The following is a 20,496-nucleotide window of genomic DNA, read 5'->3' on the forward strand; positions in this document are numbered from 1 at the left end:
AGTCTAATTAAGAAGAGTAAGATACATCACCATGAAAAGGCTTCGGGGGCAGGTAGAGGAATAACGGAGGTGCCGCCAGCACGCGTACCTGGACACGGGAGGAGGAGATAGATGGCGATGGCGGGGGAGGGGGTGGGGTGACGGGGGGGGGGGGGGGCGCCGCACCGGCTTCCTCATGAAGAGGTGGCCCATGAAGACAAAGCGGACGCCCCTCCCCAATTTTCAAGCAGGGGAAGCGGGCCGCGCCGCCGCGAAGACGACGACAGTGGGTTCCGCGAAACGTTGCGGAAAGCCAGCGACGACGCCGTTGCCGCGCTCAAATCCGCCATGGCGGAGGAGAGGGCGGAACTGGACGAGATGCGTCGCGAGGTGACAACTCAAGGTATCCCTGCACCTCGCATGATACCTGAAGAGGTGCCGATCCCCCCAGTATGGGGGTAGACGCGGAAACCCAAACGACTGTCTCCCTGGCCGACGCGGAAATGCAGGCTGCTGGGGAGGTGGTCATGGAGCCGGGAACATCCGTCGACTGTAAGAAGACGACCCCCTTGGAAACGGTGGTCCCTTCTGCCTCTGCAGATACGTAGACCGCGGAAGAGACGCCCATGGAGACCGACGGAGAAGACGACCTTCTCAATCTCTTGAATGAGACCCAACTGGTAAGGGCCCCATACAGACGAAGAATACTCTAAGACTGGACGAGAGAGAGAGAGAGAGAGAGAGAGAGAGAGAGAGAGAGAGAGCGCTACATATTGTTGCTTAATAGCACTGCACATAATTGTGAGTGTTCTTATTGGTGTGATGCATGTATAAATTTTCATTGCACTATGTAACTGTCACCTATCACGCCATCTGTCGTATCATATTACATACACTGCATACTTCAGATTGTGCATAACTTCTCGGAAAGAGATCTGGCGAACTAAAAGAGAAACAGCAATACAGGCAACACTGCTCCGTTCTGCTAGAACAACGTACGTATTCGTGTTTGCTGGAGGTATTTTATGACTATTGCATATGTGCAAGTGTAGCATTCGTGATGTGCGAGACTAAAAAAAAAGTAGCCTGAGTCGTAACTGTAAACAGAAGTATATTGAAGGTAACGCATTTAGACACCGACGTCGCATTTCCGGTGTTTTTCTGTATCCTGTTACACAAAAATCGACGCACCTTTGATAGATATTTGAGGCATCAGTGTATCTAAGCACGGCATTTTTTTAGCTCGCAAATTGTGATAACAAACCCACCGAACACAGCATTTTAGTTTTGGGACTATGGAATTCAACATGGCATTAAAATAAATTTGGGGTTGACAACTAGCGTTACAGGTGACCAAGCAACGAAACAGGCGGGGCTTGCGTTCGGGCAGTGCGAAAAACTCGAGAGGCTAGAAAAATGTTCATTGCAGCGTGAGCACAGCTTTGGCCGCTGCAGGAAAAGAACCTGTTATAAAAGAAGCCACAAGAGGAATATCAAACGTCATCGCCGTGCTCCAGGAAAACGCTGCCTCTAGGTGCAAGCTGCCGATTTGCTGTTGCTGCCCGTCATCTGTTAGAGTAGCACACGCAGTGTCCAGTCGTGCAGCTTCCTCTCCAAAGTATCCTGACGTCGAACTGTCCAGTCATATGCCGAATGTGACGTCGTATGTCACCTGACAAACGAAAGATTGTATTGCGATGAGCATCCCATGGATCCACCAGTTCAATCGGCCCTGAAGAAGACCGCTGTGAAGAGGGTCGAAACGTCGGTTGTCTAGTTGTTTTAGCGTTTTAAATGACGCAGCCTAACACAAAAACTTTTTAATCAAAATGATGGAATCGGTTTGCGTATAATTTTATTCTCCATTACCGGTTTTCTTGTCACATGCGAGTATCATAGATAATTATTGCCCTGGTGGCAACACATCAGCTGATCTATCTGAATTTATGTTCACTGTGTCCCCAGTGGGAGATGTCTGCGTTTGATTAGAAGGGAACCTACAAGACAGGGGGATCTATTATGAAGTAAGAACATCAGGCTTTTCAAGAAAAACCAAGCTTCAAATAGGGAAGACACGACAAAACCACAGGAAGAAAAAAACATAACGAATGCAGGAGTAGTGGGGGGGAGTGAGTAGAGGGAAATTTGGAGTAAGGGGAAAGAGACAGTTGAAATGTCGCAATTCTCAGCTCGGTGACGGAAAACAGAAAGACGGCGCCGTACAAAACTGTGTTGAGCCTAGCACTGACGGTCAGCAACAGTGTTGCCCGGAGAACTTACCGTCCCCATGAGGGCAGCGAACGCCAGCAGGACGTACGCAGCGAGTGCCATGGCGGAAGGCGACCGCGCGACTGGCGGAAGCACAACAGCTGGAGCAGCGGCATGGTGGCCTGGCCGGTCCCCTCTCTCTCTCTCTCGGCACGGCCCTGGGGCCCAGTCTGCGAGGTTCCCTGGGTGGGGCGGCTGCTGGTCGGCCTCACACACACCTTACCTGTTTCACAATACTAGTACGCTCACACACCAACTTCCTCGTGAGCCGGCGGGAGGACGATATACGCTGGTGAGAAAAGACATTGTGAGCACTGTCCACAGCGTGTCTGGATGACGCGTGGTGGCGCTGAGGTCATATGAAGTGGTGAGGGAAGTACATTAAGCGGAGCAGACACGAATGTGGAATCATTCTAGTGTCGACAGGGTTGGCTAATCGGGAAATCCACCGATATACGCGACTTTGACAAAGGGCAGGTTGCCATCAAATGGTGGCTGGGAACGAGCGTATCGGATATTGCGAACCTGATTGCAGAAAGTGGTAATATGAGGCCCGCCCGCTCTGTGGAGCCGGATGACGGCTATCTGTGGCAGATTTAACGACAGATAACAATGCTGGTGCAGGCGAAAAATTTCGTAGAACACCGCTTAGCGCACATTCTGAACATGGAGTTCTACAATAGATGACCCCTACTTTCGCCATATTGACCCACCAGCATCGTCAATTATGATTGCTGTGGGCACAGGATCATCAAGATTGGACCATGGATCAGTGGAAACATGTCGCTTGGTCGGATGAATCGCATTTCTTGCTACACCAGGTCGATGCTTGTATCATATGTGCTAACATCCAGGCGTGTGTGTTCACAAAATATGCTCCGTGCCACCAGTGGAGGCAGCATTACTCTATGGGTGACATTCGCCTGGCTTCCATGAGACCTGTGATAGTCGACGGCGCCATGCTAGCTGTGGACTCTGGGACTGCGTGGCATTGTGGACCAGCTGCGTATCTTCGTGATTAATGTCTTCCCCGAGGGGGATGGCATCTATCTCCACGATAACTGTCCATGTCACAAGGCCAGAATCGTGCTGCAGAGTTTTGATGAGCATTACAGTGAACTTACGTTTATATGCCTAATATGGACCCAATGGAACACATCGATGTTGATGCATATTTGGAAACAGTCAGCTCATATAACAGACCAAGAAGAGTCTCTCAATCTGGCGTAAATGCTGTTATACGAGGACCAATGATAATGTTTCTGGTTTTGGTTTATTGGTGTATCTAGAGTAATAATGCACATTAAGTGTCAACTTTAAATTGAGACTAAGTAAGTTTGTATAAAATTTTGAAGTGTTCCCTTCACATGGGTAAACTGAAACTTTGCCCTCACAAATCTGTTTTGGACGGGTTACCACAGCGGAAGTTAAACAACAGGTGGTGAAGATTTATGTGAATTTTTTCCTTAATTTTCAATAAAATACCTGACTACAAAGTGGTAAGTGAGATTGGAAGAGATTTTTACGTACAACGATGCGTTTAATCGCTGGATTTCAAGCACACAGTCTCATTCCAGAGATGCGGTACTTTCGTGATCTTTTGTTTGACACAATGAACAGGAACCAAGGTAGGAGTAAGCGCAGCATCGGTCGTAAATTTTTAATCTGTTTTATACGAGATCAATTTCAGCTATTGTGAAGCTATTTTTAGTGCAATTATATCCACGTCATGATGACTCATCGTAAATACAATAAAATGATGCCACATTAACATTACGGATAACAAACAGTACTGAGGATAGCTACACAGTGTAGCTGAAATCTATCTGCAATAAACAGATTAAAAATTTACGACCGATGCTACCCTTCTTTCTATCTTTGATCCATTAATACCGTTGTGAAGCACGCACTTCCTGATAGAAACAATCCTGAACGAACAAGAACACTTCTAATAGGGAGTGTGAGCCGCCAGCCGGTCGGCTCCTTAGATGTGAACTAGTTCAACACTGAAGGCTTCGCCCGGTGGTCATTTGTTTTTGGTTGCAGCCAAGGTTGCAGTGCGCGCAAAATACCGTGGCCCCTAGATGCGCAGTCGGCTTGGGAAGCATGAGAAGAGTGGCCAGTGATGGGAGGTCGCTCAGAGCGCTGTAGAAGAAATGCCGAACTCTGGAAGGGCCTTCTAAACTGAAGCCTATGCTCACATTTTTTGTAAATCTTGAGTACGGCCCCTTCCCGCGCACACTTGCATGCTGACCATTCAAAAAGATCTATTGTCACCTCTGCTTTAGTTAACATCTAAAAAAATTCAGCCAAAAAGGCAGCGATTTATTATTGCCTGGCTTGTTAACGATTTGTAACTTTCAGAGAAGCATCATGAGTGGCGAATTTCGAGTAAAACCTACACATTTCTGTAGTTTCCATGTCAAAATTTGCTTCTTTTGCCAAAACACAGCAGAGTTTACACTGTCTCACCTCACTGACATCTTGTGCAGACACAATCGCGAAAGAATTCTAAAACAGTGGTTTGTTAAGTTTATTAAGTGAGGAACTGAGGAAAATAAAGGCAGTAGTAGTTTAAACGTCTTCACATATGTTGTTCCACAACCCCTAGCATTTCGCGTTTCCCCAGCTATGGATGGTCCTTAAAAATTACATTCGTTCACCAAAAAAGTCTGTAGCTATTGGAATAACAGGGTAGATAATTAAGTTTTACATAACAACGGTATGGTAAAATACTCTCATCTTCGCGAGCTATCATTTACCAAAATCCCATTTCGATATCTGAAATCGTTAACGAAATATGGGGAATGTTGCATATATTTTACTCTGGCTTTGTCGCTGGCACGGCGCGATCGAAAATGAGTGTGCTACGTCACATCAGTTTTCTCGAGAATGGGGACAGACAGGTACCTCTACCTAAGTCTAATGAAAAATTCAATATGTTAGCTAAATTTCATGCTCAAAAACGTTGTGTAATAAGCACCAAACCAGAATCATAGTGACCTATTTTTCATTGCCCACTTTTTAGAATTTCGCGTATTGTCTTACTTTCACGTAAATATCACAATAACTATGACCATTAACGAAATGGGCACATCATCATGAATCTGCTATAGCTGTAAGTAAAGCAAAAATGATTTTTTTACCGAATAGTTTCCATAAAATCATTTGAGAAAGACTGCAGGGTACAAGCGCCTCGATTCCGTCATCGAGGGCCGAAGAGTGGAAAAAACTTATCGGCCTTCCCCTTCCGAACAAACGAATGAACTCGCCCAGCGCTTTGGACGAACACCGGTCACTGCGGCATCGAGTCAGATGAGAACACAGTGCGAGGTAGTCTTCGTTGTCTGCTGTGTTACTCGAGCCATGCGTATTCCATATCGGGGCCGCTCGCTTGTGTCGATAGCAGCCGTTTACGGCTAATGTATCTGAGCAGTTACTGCGTAACCGAAGGACGCCTTTCGCCAAGGGCAACGAGACGACGCCGAGCAGCAGTCGTTAGACGTGCGCGGTATTCCCACGTCTTGTGTTAGTGTGTATACCCTACAGTTCGGTGTCCTCTGTCGCTGTGGACGTGTTGATATCCCTGTGGGATGAATATCGCGTTACGTTGGCAGTATGGTTGTATGGTTTAGGGTCAGTGTTGTGAGCCCAAGACGCTGCTTGGAAGTCAGACTGTCAGGCACTCAACTATTTGGAGGTAGCGCGTTTTGGCCTGGGAATACGTCTCGCATCAGGACTGCGGATTTTATACTGAGCGCCCATTTCCAGCTACGGACAGCAATTTTGGATTTGATAAGTACTGGGACCCTGGCATCCAGGTTGTCTTTCAGGTTTGTGAGTGATTTTCCTGTGGCTGCCTGATATACTGCGGGGCATGTACTGTGTGTTAACTGTAAGACGGCAGAGTTGTGAGGGAAGTGCGGGGAGAGGAGGTAGTAAGCATTGGCTGGCAAGGGGAGAGGAGCCGTTGGGGGAGGGGGGGGGGGGAGACAAGGCACGCCTACCACTTGCAGTGCTGGCACTACAAATTGCGTGTCATGCTTACACGAAAGCAGACGGAAGGCTTGGAAGTAAAACTCGCTTTAAATGTTGTTCGTAAACGAAACTGAAATCGTCATGTACATTAAAATCTATATATATGTAACAATGAATGTATGTAGGTTTGTCTACTATGCGCTCACAAACCATTCATCCGATTGCCTTTGCTTTCAGCCAACAGGTTTACAGCAAAAGACTTCTCAGCTGGTTTATTCGCTCGTACTTTTGCATACAGCTCGTCCTTCCTCATACTCTCATCACAGGGGATATTTCTGCGTTGCAGCCACTCCAGCATTCGCACTTTCGTGTCAAACTTCGTTGGAGTTCTCTCTGTTTGTCTTTTATGGTAAGGAGCGTTATCCATAACTATTACTGAATTAGGCTGGAGATTTGGCAGTACCTTCTCTCCGAACCACTTCTCAAAGTTTGCCGAATTCATCTGACCGTGATAATCGCCCTTTGTCGACTTTGCCCAGAACATAAGTTGCCCTTCCTTGACGGACCCATTCTTGGATCCGACACTTGCAACTATCAGTCTTCTCAATGAGCTCCCCCGTGCAGTGACACTAACGACACTCTTTTCACGTAAGTCACCCTTCCTCTGCCAACATTTATCAAACGTTAAGTTATTATCGATCCACGATTCATCGAGATAAAATATCTTTCTGCCCGCTTCCCTGAAGTTCTTCATGTCAACACTGAAACGAGATCGCCAGTGCACAATGTCTGGACGCTCTAACAACACATTCCTCTTGTTTTCCACCTTACGCCATATGAATCCCATAGACAAAAGTAATTTTCTCAGCGAGACAATACTCCACTATTTTGTCGTGCAAAACTGGAAGCAGTGTTCGTAGGCTCGGGACAATCTCCCGCTCTGAATATAATTCCGCTATCGTGTCGCGAATGACACGCTGGTTGAAATCATCGATCATTACTTCGATTTCTCCTCTTCTTTTCCTAAGTTAAAAGAGAGAAAGATTTATAAGGCAATGCCTTCTGCACTGCATGTATTTTTTTGAATTTGGAAATGTACTGTAATATGAATGTGTTTCGAAATAATACATTGACCAGTGGTGTTTCCATACAAAGCAACACGGTAGCAGGGAAAAATGAAATATAAGGTAATTTGGACGAAATAGGGGGCTCCTTCAAAGTGATCGCGAACAAAATATCTGAAATGGAAACTCACCTTTTCCTGCCAGGCGTTTGTGGTGATACGCCAGGATGATTCTTGGAAAACTGTTTGAATCTTCCAATGCTACGCATGCTTTGTCATGTGTATGTAGCAGCTCTCACTGAAGATTTGTAAATGGAGTGAAGCAATTTTTTCTGCTCCCTTTCCCTTTCGCAGCATTCAATCACACGCAATATAATTTTGCGAGCACGTAATAGTGGTTTCCTTCTAACCGTAGGCCTACCGGTAGGGGTAGCTGGCGACTCCCGAGATGGGCCAGCAACTGCCTCTTCACTCATTTTGATAATGTTTGGCACAACTGCACAATAAAAACACGCAAAACAGTACAGCGCAAAACAATAACGAAGCAGACGACAATGGTTACCTTGTACAACACAGTCAGCTACGTAATGTTGGCAGCAGTCGAAACTGCCTATCGAAGCCTCCCGACGTTTACCGACTTCTACAGATTCAGGACTAGGGAGAGGTCTACCATCTAAAAGTTTACACACTGTATGTGATCGCTTGTTTCTGTATTGGGCTGTCTCTTGCGATTCTGAGCACGTTTCGCAAATGTGGGCTAATCATTAAATTTACTATTGGCAACTTTGGCACTGTTGTAATAGTGCTGAGTGGTGTGGTTTGTTAGTGTATGTGCAAGCTTCTGGTTTTACATTGTCAAGGGAGCTGCATGCTCAAGTAGTTGGTCTGAAACTTTCTTGGCGTTTGTTTCTTGTGGTCGCCAGCTTGCCCCTCTCATTGGTGCATGTATTTTCTTGTTTTAGAGGTACTAGGATTAATGCAGTTTGTAAACTGCAGGGGAACTAAGAGGGGGCCTGGAAGTGGGCCTTGCTGTACTGCTGTGTGTGTCTCAGTGGAAATAAGTCCACAGCTAATTAATCCTTTATACACTACTGGATGGACGTATCTTATGTCTTCGCAAAACAGGTGATAATTTAAAGGGTTTCATAAATTCACTGTAGCTAAATTAACTAACATATTGTCACAACACTCAACACCCATACAGAAAAACTCAAGTTTTGTATTGTTGCAACCGCACTACTAGAACGCAGCAGTGAGCATTTAGGCAAGATGGCCACAGGCGCTGAGACAGCGTATGTGTACCTGAAATTCGTTCATGTCTGTCAGCCGCAACAGTACAACACTTAAGAACAAAGCTCAGAAAAGAAAGATCCACCAACTGCCTACTCCATTCCGCGATGATATGTGCAGTTTGAAGCTTCAGGATGCTTCTACAAGGGGAAATCAACGGGTCCGCCTGCAGTGAGTGAAGAAACGGTCGACGGCATGTCGTCGCGTTTCGCACGTAGCCTACAGAAGTGGCCAAACAGAGCAAGCAGAAAGTTGACAAACCACAACTGGTTTTGGGGAAGATCTTAAGCAAAAGACTGAAGCTGAAGCCTTCTGCAATTACTACAAGCTCTGACTCCCAATGACAAAGTCAGAAGCTTCGAATTTTTGGCATAGTTGCAAAAGCTGATGGAAGAGGGTGGGTTTTATGAGAAACTCATCTTCAGCAATAAAGCAACATTTTATGTGAATGGCACCTAAACTGGTACAAGGTGCAAATCTGAGGCCAGAAAATCCCCGCACTATCGTGCAAACATTCGAGTCACCACAAATTAGTTTTGTGCAGGTTGAAAGTTTATGGTCCCTTTTTCTTCTGCAATAAGACATTTGCAGGACATACGTAATGGGAAAACTGGCTCATCCCACAAATGGAGATGAACTTTGTGGACTTTGTCTACTAACAGGGTGGTGCTTCACGTCACTTTCACCATGTTATTTGTGAATTCTTAAACAGGAAATTGCGGAACCATTGGATCGGTTGATGATCAGCAAGTTATATCATTGCCTCCACGCTCTACCGGCCTAACACCACGTGATTTTTTTTGTGTCGGGTTATGTGAAAGACTCAATTTGTCAAATAATATAGTTACAGTAAATATGCAAAATCGCTTCAACCATTTGCAATAATTTGTAAATTGTGTACTGATCTACTGCATTTCATTGTGCTCACCTCCTATGCTGTTATCTCCCTTTGCTGCTCCAATGGTCTTAAGCTGATGTATTGCTGGCTATAGTCAGCCATTCACTATTTTGGCTATAGTCAGCCATTCACTATTTTAACTCTTACTTTCTCTAATCGAGCATTTGACTTAATTTAGTTGCTGTAAGGAGGTTCTATTTTAATGTCACTACCATTCTGGCAAAGATCGTTTGCTATAATGTGCAATAGTGCCCAGTTAATTTTATAACTTTCGGAATAATCTGAATGATTCGTACTAAATTATTCACTACCATTTATGTCAAATCCTTTCTCTAAAGCTATCTGTAAAAATCTTTGGCAGCGTTATCGAGAGGTTGCCATTGGTATACTACTGTGTTTGCCGACGGCAGAGTTTTAAAATATAAAACCATTTTCGCGTTCACTGTGGGCCTTGCATGTACCTAAATTCAGTACTCTGAGTGTTTAACATTTTGAGAGACCTAACTCATTGCAAACATTTGATTGGCCATGGGCGAGGAATTTGTGTTAGAACAAAATGTTGTAGCCTGTCCACCAGCATTGGCGTATTTGGGTTAACATTATGGATATATTTTTGGTGGACCTTCTTGTATTCTAATGAACTATACTGTAACAACCGGCTTGGACCAAGGCCAGTAATTTAGCTGCTCATGATTGTTACTATCATCATCATCATTGCTAATATCATTATCGCTTGACCTGAAGCGCTTGGTCGCAAATTGCTAATATTGTCTTGACTCGTTTGTGTATTTTTACAAACTGTTCTGTGCTTTTAACATTTTGATATTGTTTGATTTTGTTTAAAGGTAATTGAGTCTTCCATCTTAATTTTTATACTTTGCTGATAAGAGATTGTTTTGCGTAAGGGATAATGAATTATTGTTTATGGGAATACGGTTTAATTTGCCCAGCAGCTTACCACTCCGCAACTAGCTGCTTACTGCGTCATTACTGTTTTGCTTATTTTTTATTGTCGGTACTTTGTCATAATGAGTGATGAAGCGGTGCCTGGCCAGTCCCGCAGTGGAGTGATGAAATTTCGAAAAGAAATGTAAGAATCAGACGTTCTAGCCAAGCAGTGCGAAAAAGTAAATGAAATATCGCAAAAAGTAGACGCGATAGTGGAGAAACTAATCAAAATAATGAAAATTACAGAAAAATTAATTCCTAGGTGCGCGATGTAAAAGTTAAATTCGCTCAAGTAAAAGTAAACAAATTAGCTGAACTTGCTGAGAAACCAGACCAACTTGGAAAGTTATCGGCAAGTGCGCCAAAGTAGAGAAGTCAGAACAGCTCATGGAAATTTCGCACAGGGTCAATCAATTGTCTAATACTATGGAGAAATAATTTTGACCTTTAACAAAAAAAAAAAAAAAAAAAAAAAAAAAAAAAAAAAAAAAAAAAAAAAAAAAAAAAAAGATACACAGCTCGAAGTACGTTCGATAAAAAAAATGTAAGTGGGAGGAAATCAACGATTATGCTTTGAACGAGCACTATGCGTAGCATATGCTATAGAATAATAAAAACCGAGTATGGCGAAAAAAATTGTAACAAAAGTTCGAAGAACCCAGTACCAAGAAAAACATGTTCGAATTTCTGCAAAAGTAGGAAAATTTGTGCTACGTTTCTGAGAGTAATGGAGAACGTCGAATCGATGAGCATCCAGTTAGGAGGAGTAACTGACCTGTTCCATATGATCAAATTATTTATGACTGCAGTAAAATCATACAGGGAACTGACAGTGAAAGAGATGAAGGCGAACACTTGCCTTTTGTAAGTGAACGATCTGGTGAATCGTCATTTCTGTGGCAGATAGATCATTCAGACATGTGATGTCACTTTACACTTGAGAAAAAAGGAAACGTAAGTGTGAAGCATACATAGGAAGGGTATGGTAAATACTGTAAACCGATTTAAAATCGCCAACAAACTCTGAAGCGAACAGCCCCTGACGCATTGTTGTATTGCACCTACTGTGCAAGAGTGTACTATATCTGCGAAGCAAGTTTATACTCGGCGCGGTGGCTGCTGGGAGCAAGCGTAAACGCATTTCCCACATACAGCCATTCCCATCGGACACCGCGCCGAGTGTCAACTTTGTTTGCGCGCATAATATATCGATATTTAGGATGAGTGAATATGCTGTTAGTACCAAACGAAACTACAGAATATGATCTCAACGCTAATAAGGAATCGTGGGTGTAATTACGCGTAACTTAGTGAATATGTGACGAACAAATGTTGACATATTTGACGCTAGGAGGTGCTATTTTCTGTGCACGCACGCACAGTAATTTAGACATGAAGTGAAGTGATAGTTATAGATAAATGTGAGAAACAATATTTAACACAGTGTTTGACGGATTCGAGCACAAATGAAGAACGGTCTCATTTAATTGTAGTGCACTGATGCTATTGAACGATTTGTTGCATGTTCACACTTCTCGAGGTATGATGCCGCCGCAATGTACCAACGAAGCAGACGGTAGATCGATCACTAATAGCTGGGGGAAAGTAGACAAGACCGACACAACTTTAATACCGCTCCGTCGAACCACCGATCAGCTTTGTTGGTGCTGTTTTGTTAACTTTTTTGTAAAAACAAATAATTGGCCACTGGAGGTAATGCGGTGCTGAGAGTCGTCTCTCGAAACTCTGTCCTACTACTACACGACAAACTACAGGATGAAGAATTAAACCTGAACGCTCTAAGCAGCGTTGACCAACGTAAACATCTGAACCACTCAAGGTGAACTTAAAAGAAATTCAATCCGCAAGATTAAAATATGAGCTGTGCAACATGTTTTTTTCCACTTGCGTACTACATACAACGAAATTCTGTGTAATATGAATTTCTGTAATGTAAAATACCCAAATATTTATGTTACATTTTTGTGTGTTGCAGGTATAACGTAGTTTTAACATATTGTGAAGTAGACCTCTTGTTTACAATATGAACCATCTCTAATGACCCTGATGTTGGTAGGATGTTAAACTTTGATCATCTTTCCTTCTTCCTTCCTGTTTAAAACATAAAGAAATATGGCTTTGATTTATATAACATTTTAGTATGAATGAACCATCAGTCTTCAATGAATATATTCTAGGCTAACAATAGCTTAGCATTACTATTCAAATTGTCTGGTATGAACTCTGTCGTAGTTGCATTGTTTATCAACTATATTACACCCTCATTGTAGTAGTGGTGTATCCCCACGTCCCCAAGGACATAAAACAGTTAAAATAAGTCACTGTAATGCAGTCCTTCATATTTGGTCCGGTTACTTGCACAAAACGATCAGTTTAATCGCTGGATTTCATGCGCATACTCTTATGCCAGAGATATGAACTAATCTATTAACATCGTTTACCAGACAGATTCAAATAAAGACTGATGCTTTTCATTGGAAGTGATCTAACCTCTTAAGGTAAAAGAAGTCTAACGCACGATAATTGTGGTTACTGAGTCACCCCTTAGGAGTTCAGTTGGTAAGAAGTTTTCACAGAGTAGTCTAGCGTCTAACTATTCCCAGGGCAGCTTGTGTGTTTAATATGTCAGTACATTGTACGAATTACTTGATATTGATTACTCTGCGAAGGGTAAAACAATAATACTACGCTAGTCTTCTCGACCAACTAGATGAAATATCACGTGGTAAGAGACCTGTAGTCCGAAAGAAATACATGCATCTCTCTGCACGACAATCCAACTCCTCATGATGTACGTTTGGGAAAACGAAAGATTTCCCGCACGAGTCGTTGGAATGTCAACTCTGCTCAGCAGATTTATCATCATGTGAATTCAGTCTATTCTCAGATGAAAGGAAATCTGCGATAGGAAAACGTTTTGAGTCAATGAAGCCGTTAACAGTCGTATATGAGTATACTGCAGATCGTAAGCAATCGAATTTTTGGGCTTGCGTCTACCCACTGCAAATAGTTTAGGAAACTTTCATGTCCCTATAAAGTACTTACCTAAAAGAAATAGATGGAGAATGTCCTAAAAGCCGCTATTGTAGACGAGCGCAAATCTTTCGCCTTGCTCTCGTAATATTCGCTATCGAAAATTAGAGAATGCCATACATCTGTTGCAGTGAAATAGTGACGGCAATCGTGTTCTCTGAGGAGATAAGCTTTTAGGTCGCTGTGCAGGGTTTAGACTCGTCCACAGAAATAGCCGATATGTTTGCAGAGAAACTCAGCTACAAGTTCGTAACATTGTTACAGTCATTCCACAACAGTTAAGATTTCTATTTCCCCAAACAGACTAATATTATAGTTTCAAGAGTGGTGAATAAGTTGAAACATCTTACAAATATTTCTACAAAAATTTTCAAGAACAGATGGTGGGAGCACTCGCTTATTGAAACGCGCTAGATATATTTACGATAAACTGATATTGTCTGTTTCAGGATATTCACAGAGATGGGATTAGTGATCAGATGCAGCTGTAGCAGTGATAATATAGAGAAGTGTGGGATAACATGTAGGAAAATTTACTCCTCAGTAATCAGTACAAGCAAGCTGTGACGGTCTCAGAAAAGTGCAAGACTTATTCAGTTTGTGAGACGAATGTGTTGAGTAATATCGTAGCACTATGGGCATCAGTGAACAGTTTATCAACACAAATAAGCTGATCAAAAAAGATTTGCACCACCGGCGCATGTGAATGTCTTTAGGCTTAGATAAAAGGGCAGCAGGGAATGAAGAAGTAAGGCTTAAAAACTAAAAAGGTACATTTACTAGTAAACATCAAAAAAATAAAGAAAATAAATTACACTAATAGAGCAAATTGTGAGAATAGTATACTATTTAATTCGAGAAGTTTGTATGGTAAAACAGGAAGTGTCAGTTGAGATATACAAACAAACTAAGGGGGTTCTTGAAAGTTAACGTTTTTCCCCGTCTAAAATTAAGCAGAAAACCACAGATGTTAACCGCAACGAGATCTGTTCTACAATAAATAACGCAAAAAGCTTTCAGTAACTGTCGTATCAACGAATTTCCGTCATGTACTTGCCTTCCATTCAATTAGTTTTATAGGTCTATACCATCTTATTCACTTCAGACGCTTATGCCTGACTCCAGCGACTTCTTACACTGGTGCAAGTAAAACTGGATTGATGGGGTTAAAGGGACCGAACTATGAGGTCATCAAGTCCATTCATTCTATTTCAATCAAGCTACAAAGAGTCTTTAGAGGGGAGGCACAAAGAAGATAAATCCCGGTGAACCCTATTGTTACTGAGGAATAAATACAAACAAGAGACAGAAAGAAGCAGAAATGAAAGAGAGGAAAGAGAGTGAAGGTGGGTTAGTTGCTCCGCTCAGAAAGCAGCTGGAGGCTTCCAAGACAGTTATGCAATGAGAGATCATCCTCTCCACCCAACCAATGTTTCCTCGACCTTTATTACCAAAAGAATGCAGACAAGTTGGTAAAATTTCAGGAAAGAGAACAACGAAGACGAGACAGTAAATCAACGACAGATGTGAAAGAATAAGAAAAAAATGATGGGAAGGACAGCAGACAAGTCCTGTGTGTTGGATCAGGAGATGTGGCACCCATCCAAGCCCTCAAGAAGCCGAAGTGGCCAATGTGACCTAACCCACAGAGAGAAGTAGAAACTACCTTACTGGTAAAAACCAGGTCAGACACTTTGGCATCGTCCGCTAGTATCAGAGGCAGCATGTCAGGAAGTTTAAGATTTCACTGTAAGGTAGACAAATTAGGGCAGTCCAGTAAAATGTGGGTCACCTTCAGACAGGTGCCACGCCGACAGTGGAGTGGATTTTCTTGTTGCAGGGTGTGGCCACATATCAGCCAAGTGTGGCTAACGTAAGGGCAACAGAATGGTAGATCCACAGTGAGAAGCACAATGTGAAGACTGCAACACGATCCTGGTCCCCTTTATTGATCGCAGTTTGGAGGAACCAGTGCACTCCAATCCATGTTCCAGGCTTCCAACAATGTAGAGTCGACCAAAAGGTCCATTTCTGGTAACCCCAAGTCAGCATCGTAGTAAACTTTGTCAACAAGTCAGCACGTTTGTTCCCTGGGATCCTAAAGTGACCTGGGGTCCAAATAAAGACTACTAACCATTCTGCTTGATGGAGGCTGGAAGGAAGATCCTGGATAGTCGCAAGCCATGGGAGACAAGGATAGCACAGGTCCATAGCCTGAAGACCACTCTGGGAGTAACTTCCAATTAAGAACTTCTCAGTGGTTCAAGAATAAATGTGAGTGAGGACTCGAGCAAGGGAGCGTAGTTCACTGCAACATCCATGTGTACAGACAAAACTGATTTTTGATCTACCATAGAACCTTCAGTGTATACCTCTTTCAATCCCAGAAACTAATCAAGTATGGCCAGAACCAGGCGGCGAAAACCCATGGGATCAAATGAGATTTTCAGTCTTTAAGGTAGGTCGCTGAGACCAGCATGTTCACTGACGTTGGTGAAGATGAGGAAGCCGCATCAACTGGGTACCAAAGACCAGTCCCAAAAAATATAGGACTGCACTTTTCTAACAACAACCTGCTGTCAGCTTTCAGCAATGCCCACAGTAGAAGAGCAATGCAAAAATCGTCAGCTTACAGGCAGTGTGTCACTGTAGACCTCACAGCTAGATCATTGATATCCGCTACAAAATCGGCACACTCAATACAGAGCGCTGCTGAACCCCATTTTATGAAGGGTACTGTAGGAAGCAGCAATGTGAACCTGTGAAGAACGGTGCGACAAGAAGTTCTGGACAAAAATTTGGAGTGGGCCCCGGAGGCCCCATTCATGTTGAGTCATGAGGGTATGATAATACCATGTGGTGTTAAAAGCCTTTTGCAAGTCAAAGGAGAAAGTGATAAAGTGTTGCCCCCAGCAAAAGCTGACCAGATGACAGATTCCAGGCAGACCAAATTGTCAGCAGTAATCTGGCAAGGATCTAAAAGATCCTGAGACTCAACTTACGAGCACAGTCGCCAGGTCACGATATGTTCGAGCAACTTGCTGAGAACATTCGCAAGACTAACTGGGCGATAGCTGTCCATCTCGAGGTAGTGTTTACGCAGTTTCAGTGCTGGGACGATCACACTTTCTCACCACTGAAATGGTAACTGACCCTCACTCCACAAACAGTTGAAAATACGAAGGACATGACGTTGACAAACCACTGATAGGTGTTTGTGCGTTTGGCTATGGATGTGGCCTGGCCCTGGAGCTGTGTCAGGGCAAAGGGCTTAGGCACAGCTGAATCCTCATCTACTGAATAGAGCATTATATATACACTACTGGCCATTAAAATTGCTACACCACGAATTTACCTGCTACAGACGCAAAATTTAACCGACAGGAAGAAGATGCTGCGATACGCAAATGATTAGCTTTTCAGAGCATTCACACAAGGTTGGCGCCGGTGGCGACATCTACAACGTGCTGACATGAGGAAAGTTTCCAACCGATTTCTCATACAGAAACAGCAGTTGACCGGCGTTGCCTGGTGAAACGTTGTTGTGATACCTCTTGTAAGGAGGAGAAATGCGTACCATCGCGTTTCCGACTTTGATAAAGGACTGATTGTAACCTATCGCGATTGCGGTTTATTGTATCGCGACATTGCTGCTCGCGTTGGTCGAGATCCAATGACTGTTAGTATAATATGGAATCGGTGGGTTCAGGAGGGTAATACGGAACGCCATGCTGGATCCCAACGGCCTCGTATCACTATCAGTCGAGATGACAGGCATCTTATCCGCATGGCTGTAACGGATGGTGCAGCTACTTCTCGATCATGAGTCAACAGATGGGGACGTTTGCAAGACAACAACCATCTGCACGAACAGTTCGACGACGTTTGCAGCAGCATGGACTATCAGCTCGGAGACCGTGGCTGCGGTTACCCTTGACGCTGCGTCACAGACAGGAGCACCTGTGGTGGTGTACTGAACGACGAATCTGGGTGCACGAATGGCAAAATGTCATTTTTTCGGATGAATCCAGGTTCAGTTTACAACATCATGATGGTCGCATCCGTGTTTGGCGACATCACGGTGAACGCAAATTGGAAGCATGTATTCGTCATCGCCACACTGGAATATCACCCGGTGTGATGGTATGGGGTGCCATTGGTTACAGGTCTCGGTCACCTCTTGTTCGCATTGATGGCACTCTGAACAATGGACGTTACATTTCAGATGTGTTACGACCCGTCGCTCTACCCTTCATTCGATGCCTGTGAAACCCTACATTTCAGCAGGATAATGAACTACCGCATGTTGTAGGTTCTGTATGGGCCTTTCTGGATACAGAAAATGTTCGACTGCTGCCTTGGCCAGCACATTCTCCAGATCTCTCACCAATTGAAAACGTCTGTTCAATGGAGGCCGAGCAACTGGCTCGTCACAATATGCCAGTCACTACTCTTGATGATCTGTGGTATCGTGTTGAAGCTGCATGGGCGGCTGTACCTGTACACGCCATCCAAGCTCTGTTTTACTCAATGCCCAGGCGTATCAAGGCCGTTATTATGACCAGAGATGGTTGTTCTGGGTACTGATTTCTCAGGAACTATGCACCCAAATTGCGTGAAAATGTAATCCCATGTCAGTTCTAGTATAATATATTTGTCCAATGAATACCTGTTTATCATCTGCATTTCTTCGTGGTGTAGCAATTTTAATGGCCAGTAGTGTATTGGAGTTAATGTGCAATGAAAGGTAAGTGAAATCGCTCCACTTGCTGTCTGAGGAAACTAAATGCAGGCTGATAATTCTCAGATGAAGATTCTCAGTGTGTAAAATGCAGAACAAAATGATTGCTGGTAGCATCTGGTTCAGTATAGACAACACCATTCAGAGAGACCCAGGGACACTTGCAAGAGACTGTTGTCTATAGATGTGCCGAATCTACAAAGGAGGGTCACTGATAGTAACATAATGTCGTTTTTTGGATAGTGGACCCAGGCACAGAGCCATTTAAAGGCAACGAGTTTCTCCACCAATGGATGTCGCTTATGGCGTTGTGATTGGGGCGACAGCGATTTCTGAAGTTCAGCAAGGTTTGTCTTCTGTCGATGAGATCCTGATAAAAACGGGGTTGCTAAGTCTGTTGCCAATAGATTATCTGCAGCTGTGCTGTGAACAGCCTAATCGATACCTACAAGTAGCATGGTGCTAAGGGCGACGGCAAAGGCATCCAAATCAGCATTGTTGAGAGTCCATCTGGGTGGAGATCCAGGCGAGTAATGCTGAGGGAGTGACAGAATGATCGGAAAATGAACATAACACAGGTCATCATAGACACTCCAATGTATGGAGGAGACTAGGGCTGCAAATGGAAAGATCAATGACCTAATAAGACCCATATGCCACATTGAAATGTATGAGAGTACCGATATTCGAGAGGCAGAGATCAAGCTCTGTGAGCAAAGTTTCGATAGCTTTACTGCAGACAGTGATCGTAGTTCCATTCCACAAAGTGGTGTGGGCACTGAAGTCACCCAGTAGGAGGAAGAGTGGTGGTGGTGGTGGTGGTGGTGGTGGTGGTGGTGGTGGGGTGGGGTGGGGTGGGGGGGGGGGCTGAGAAATCAGTGCAGGCAACATGACCTGACATTTCACTATCAGGATGGAGAGATACATTATGGGCAGAAAAATTCAGAGATGTCCTCACATGAAAAACCACACCCTCCATAGTCATACTGAGTGGTATGCATTCACTGTAGACAGAGTCAGTAACATACGTGCAAACTCCAACTGACGATCTGTCAGTCAGCTCGATTCTTAATTTAGCCTCGATAGCTGCAGAAGGTTGGCAGTGTTAGTAACCAAGTTTCCTGGGCAGAAATGCGGAAAGCAGGGCAAAAACATAAGAGACGTTGCAGCTCAGCCAATTCCACTGACATATCACGCTATTTGTTTTCTGTGGGGGTGTGAAGGGACCACTAATGGGGTAGTTGATGCCACAGGGTCGCCTGCTGCCACAGGTTGGGAGCATATAGCATTACTATACATCGATTCTGATTCAGGTTGTATGAAAGTATCTGGTGCCATTCAGGCTATTGGGAACTTTGCCTCAGGTACAAAGGCAGAGCATCTGTGATCCAGTGGCTTGGAGACCATAGGAACCTCCTCTGTCTTTGAGGTCTTCTTTTGGTCCCTCTTCTCCTTGGATGATTTGAATATCCAAGAAGACTTGTCTGCCCTGGTTTCGGGGACAGGAGGAGGAACATGAAGCTCTATTACCAGCAACCCATAGGTCTTTCAGCCACTGCCTGGTACCCAGTTATAGATCAGCAAAATCCTGCGAGGGGAGTTTCCTGAGGGACCCTTTCCTGGTGAGTCACTAGAGGAGGGAGTTGCTTCTCCAGTTAGAGATTAGAGTTTGACATCCATAGTAACAGGTGAGTGGACGCTCCGAAAATTGGTGTGGAGGAAACAGTAGGAGGAGTGCCCCAAACGCAAAGAGGGCAGATATAGTCTAGAGTCAGGCAGCCCTGAGGGCGCCACATAGAAGTCACAAAGTCGAGAGTACTGTTGCTAGAGAGGATGATGCTGTAGCTGTAGCAAACATCTGTTACACATGGCATGATGTAAACGATGATACTTCTTCTTTGCCTCCTGATACATGAGTCAGTGACGAGTCTTGTATCCTAGGATTTTCTTCTCTCTTTGGAAGATGGTGCAGCCACGTGAGCAGTTGGAATGGTGCTTGCAGCAACTGACACAGATGTGTGAGTACTTACAGATAGGGCTGGCATTACAACGTGAAGACATGTGCCCAAATCTCATGCATTTCAAGCACAGCATGGGTCGGGAAATATATGGTTTCACATTGCGTTAATACACCATCACGCTGGTTTTTTCAGACTAAGTCGTCTTCAGCGGTCAAGAGGAAGGCCACAGTACCTAACTTGTTCTGCTTTGGTCCCCACTGGACATGAAAGACGAAATGCACACCCCGTCACTTCAAACTGGCATGTAACTCATCAT

The 20,496-nt window shown here is 44.0% G+C and overlaps 2 protein-coding genes across 3 annotated transcripts in view; both read right to left on the minus strand.

Moving 5' to 3' along the window:
- The window catches only part of LOC126457930 (juvenile hormone esterase-like), a 561,537-nt gene that overhangs the window by 287,936 nt on the left and 253,105 nt on the right, over positions 1-20,496 (minus strand). The window lies entirely within an intron of this gene.
- The window catches only part of LOC126457931 (esterase FE4-like), a 179,200-nt gene that overhangs the window by 143,472 nt on the left and 15,232 nt on the right, over positions 1-20,496 (minus strand). The window contains exon 1 of one of the 2 annotated variants that reach the window (XM_050094641.1): positions 2,260-2,391. The exons of the other annotated variant lie outside the window; for it this stretch is intronic. Coding sequence (XP_049950598.1) covers positions 2,260-2,310 — 51 coding nt within the window. The 5' untranslated portion in view covers positions 2,311-2,391. Of the gene's footprint in view, positions 1-2,259; positions 2,392-20,496 lie in introns of those variants that run through there. 2 annotated transcript variants of the gene reach the window in all.

Source organism: Schistocerca serialis, chromosome 2 (genome assembly GCF_023864345.2).
Source record: "Schistocerca serialis cubense isolate TAMUIC-IGC-003099 chromosome 2, iqSchSeri2.2, whole genome shotgun sequence".
NCBI lineage: Eukaryota > Metazoa > Arthropoda > Insecta > Orthoptera > Acrididae > Schistocerca > Schistocerca serialis.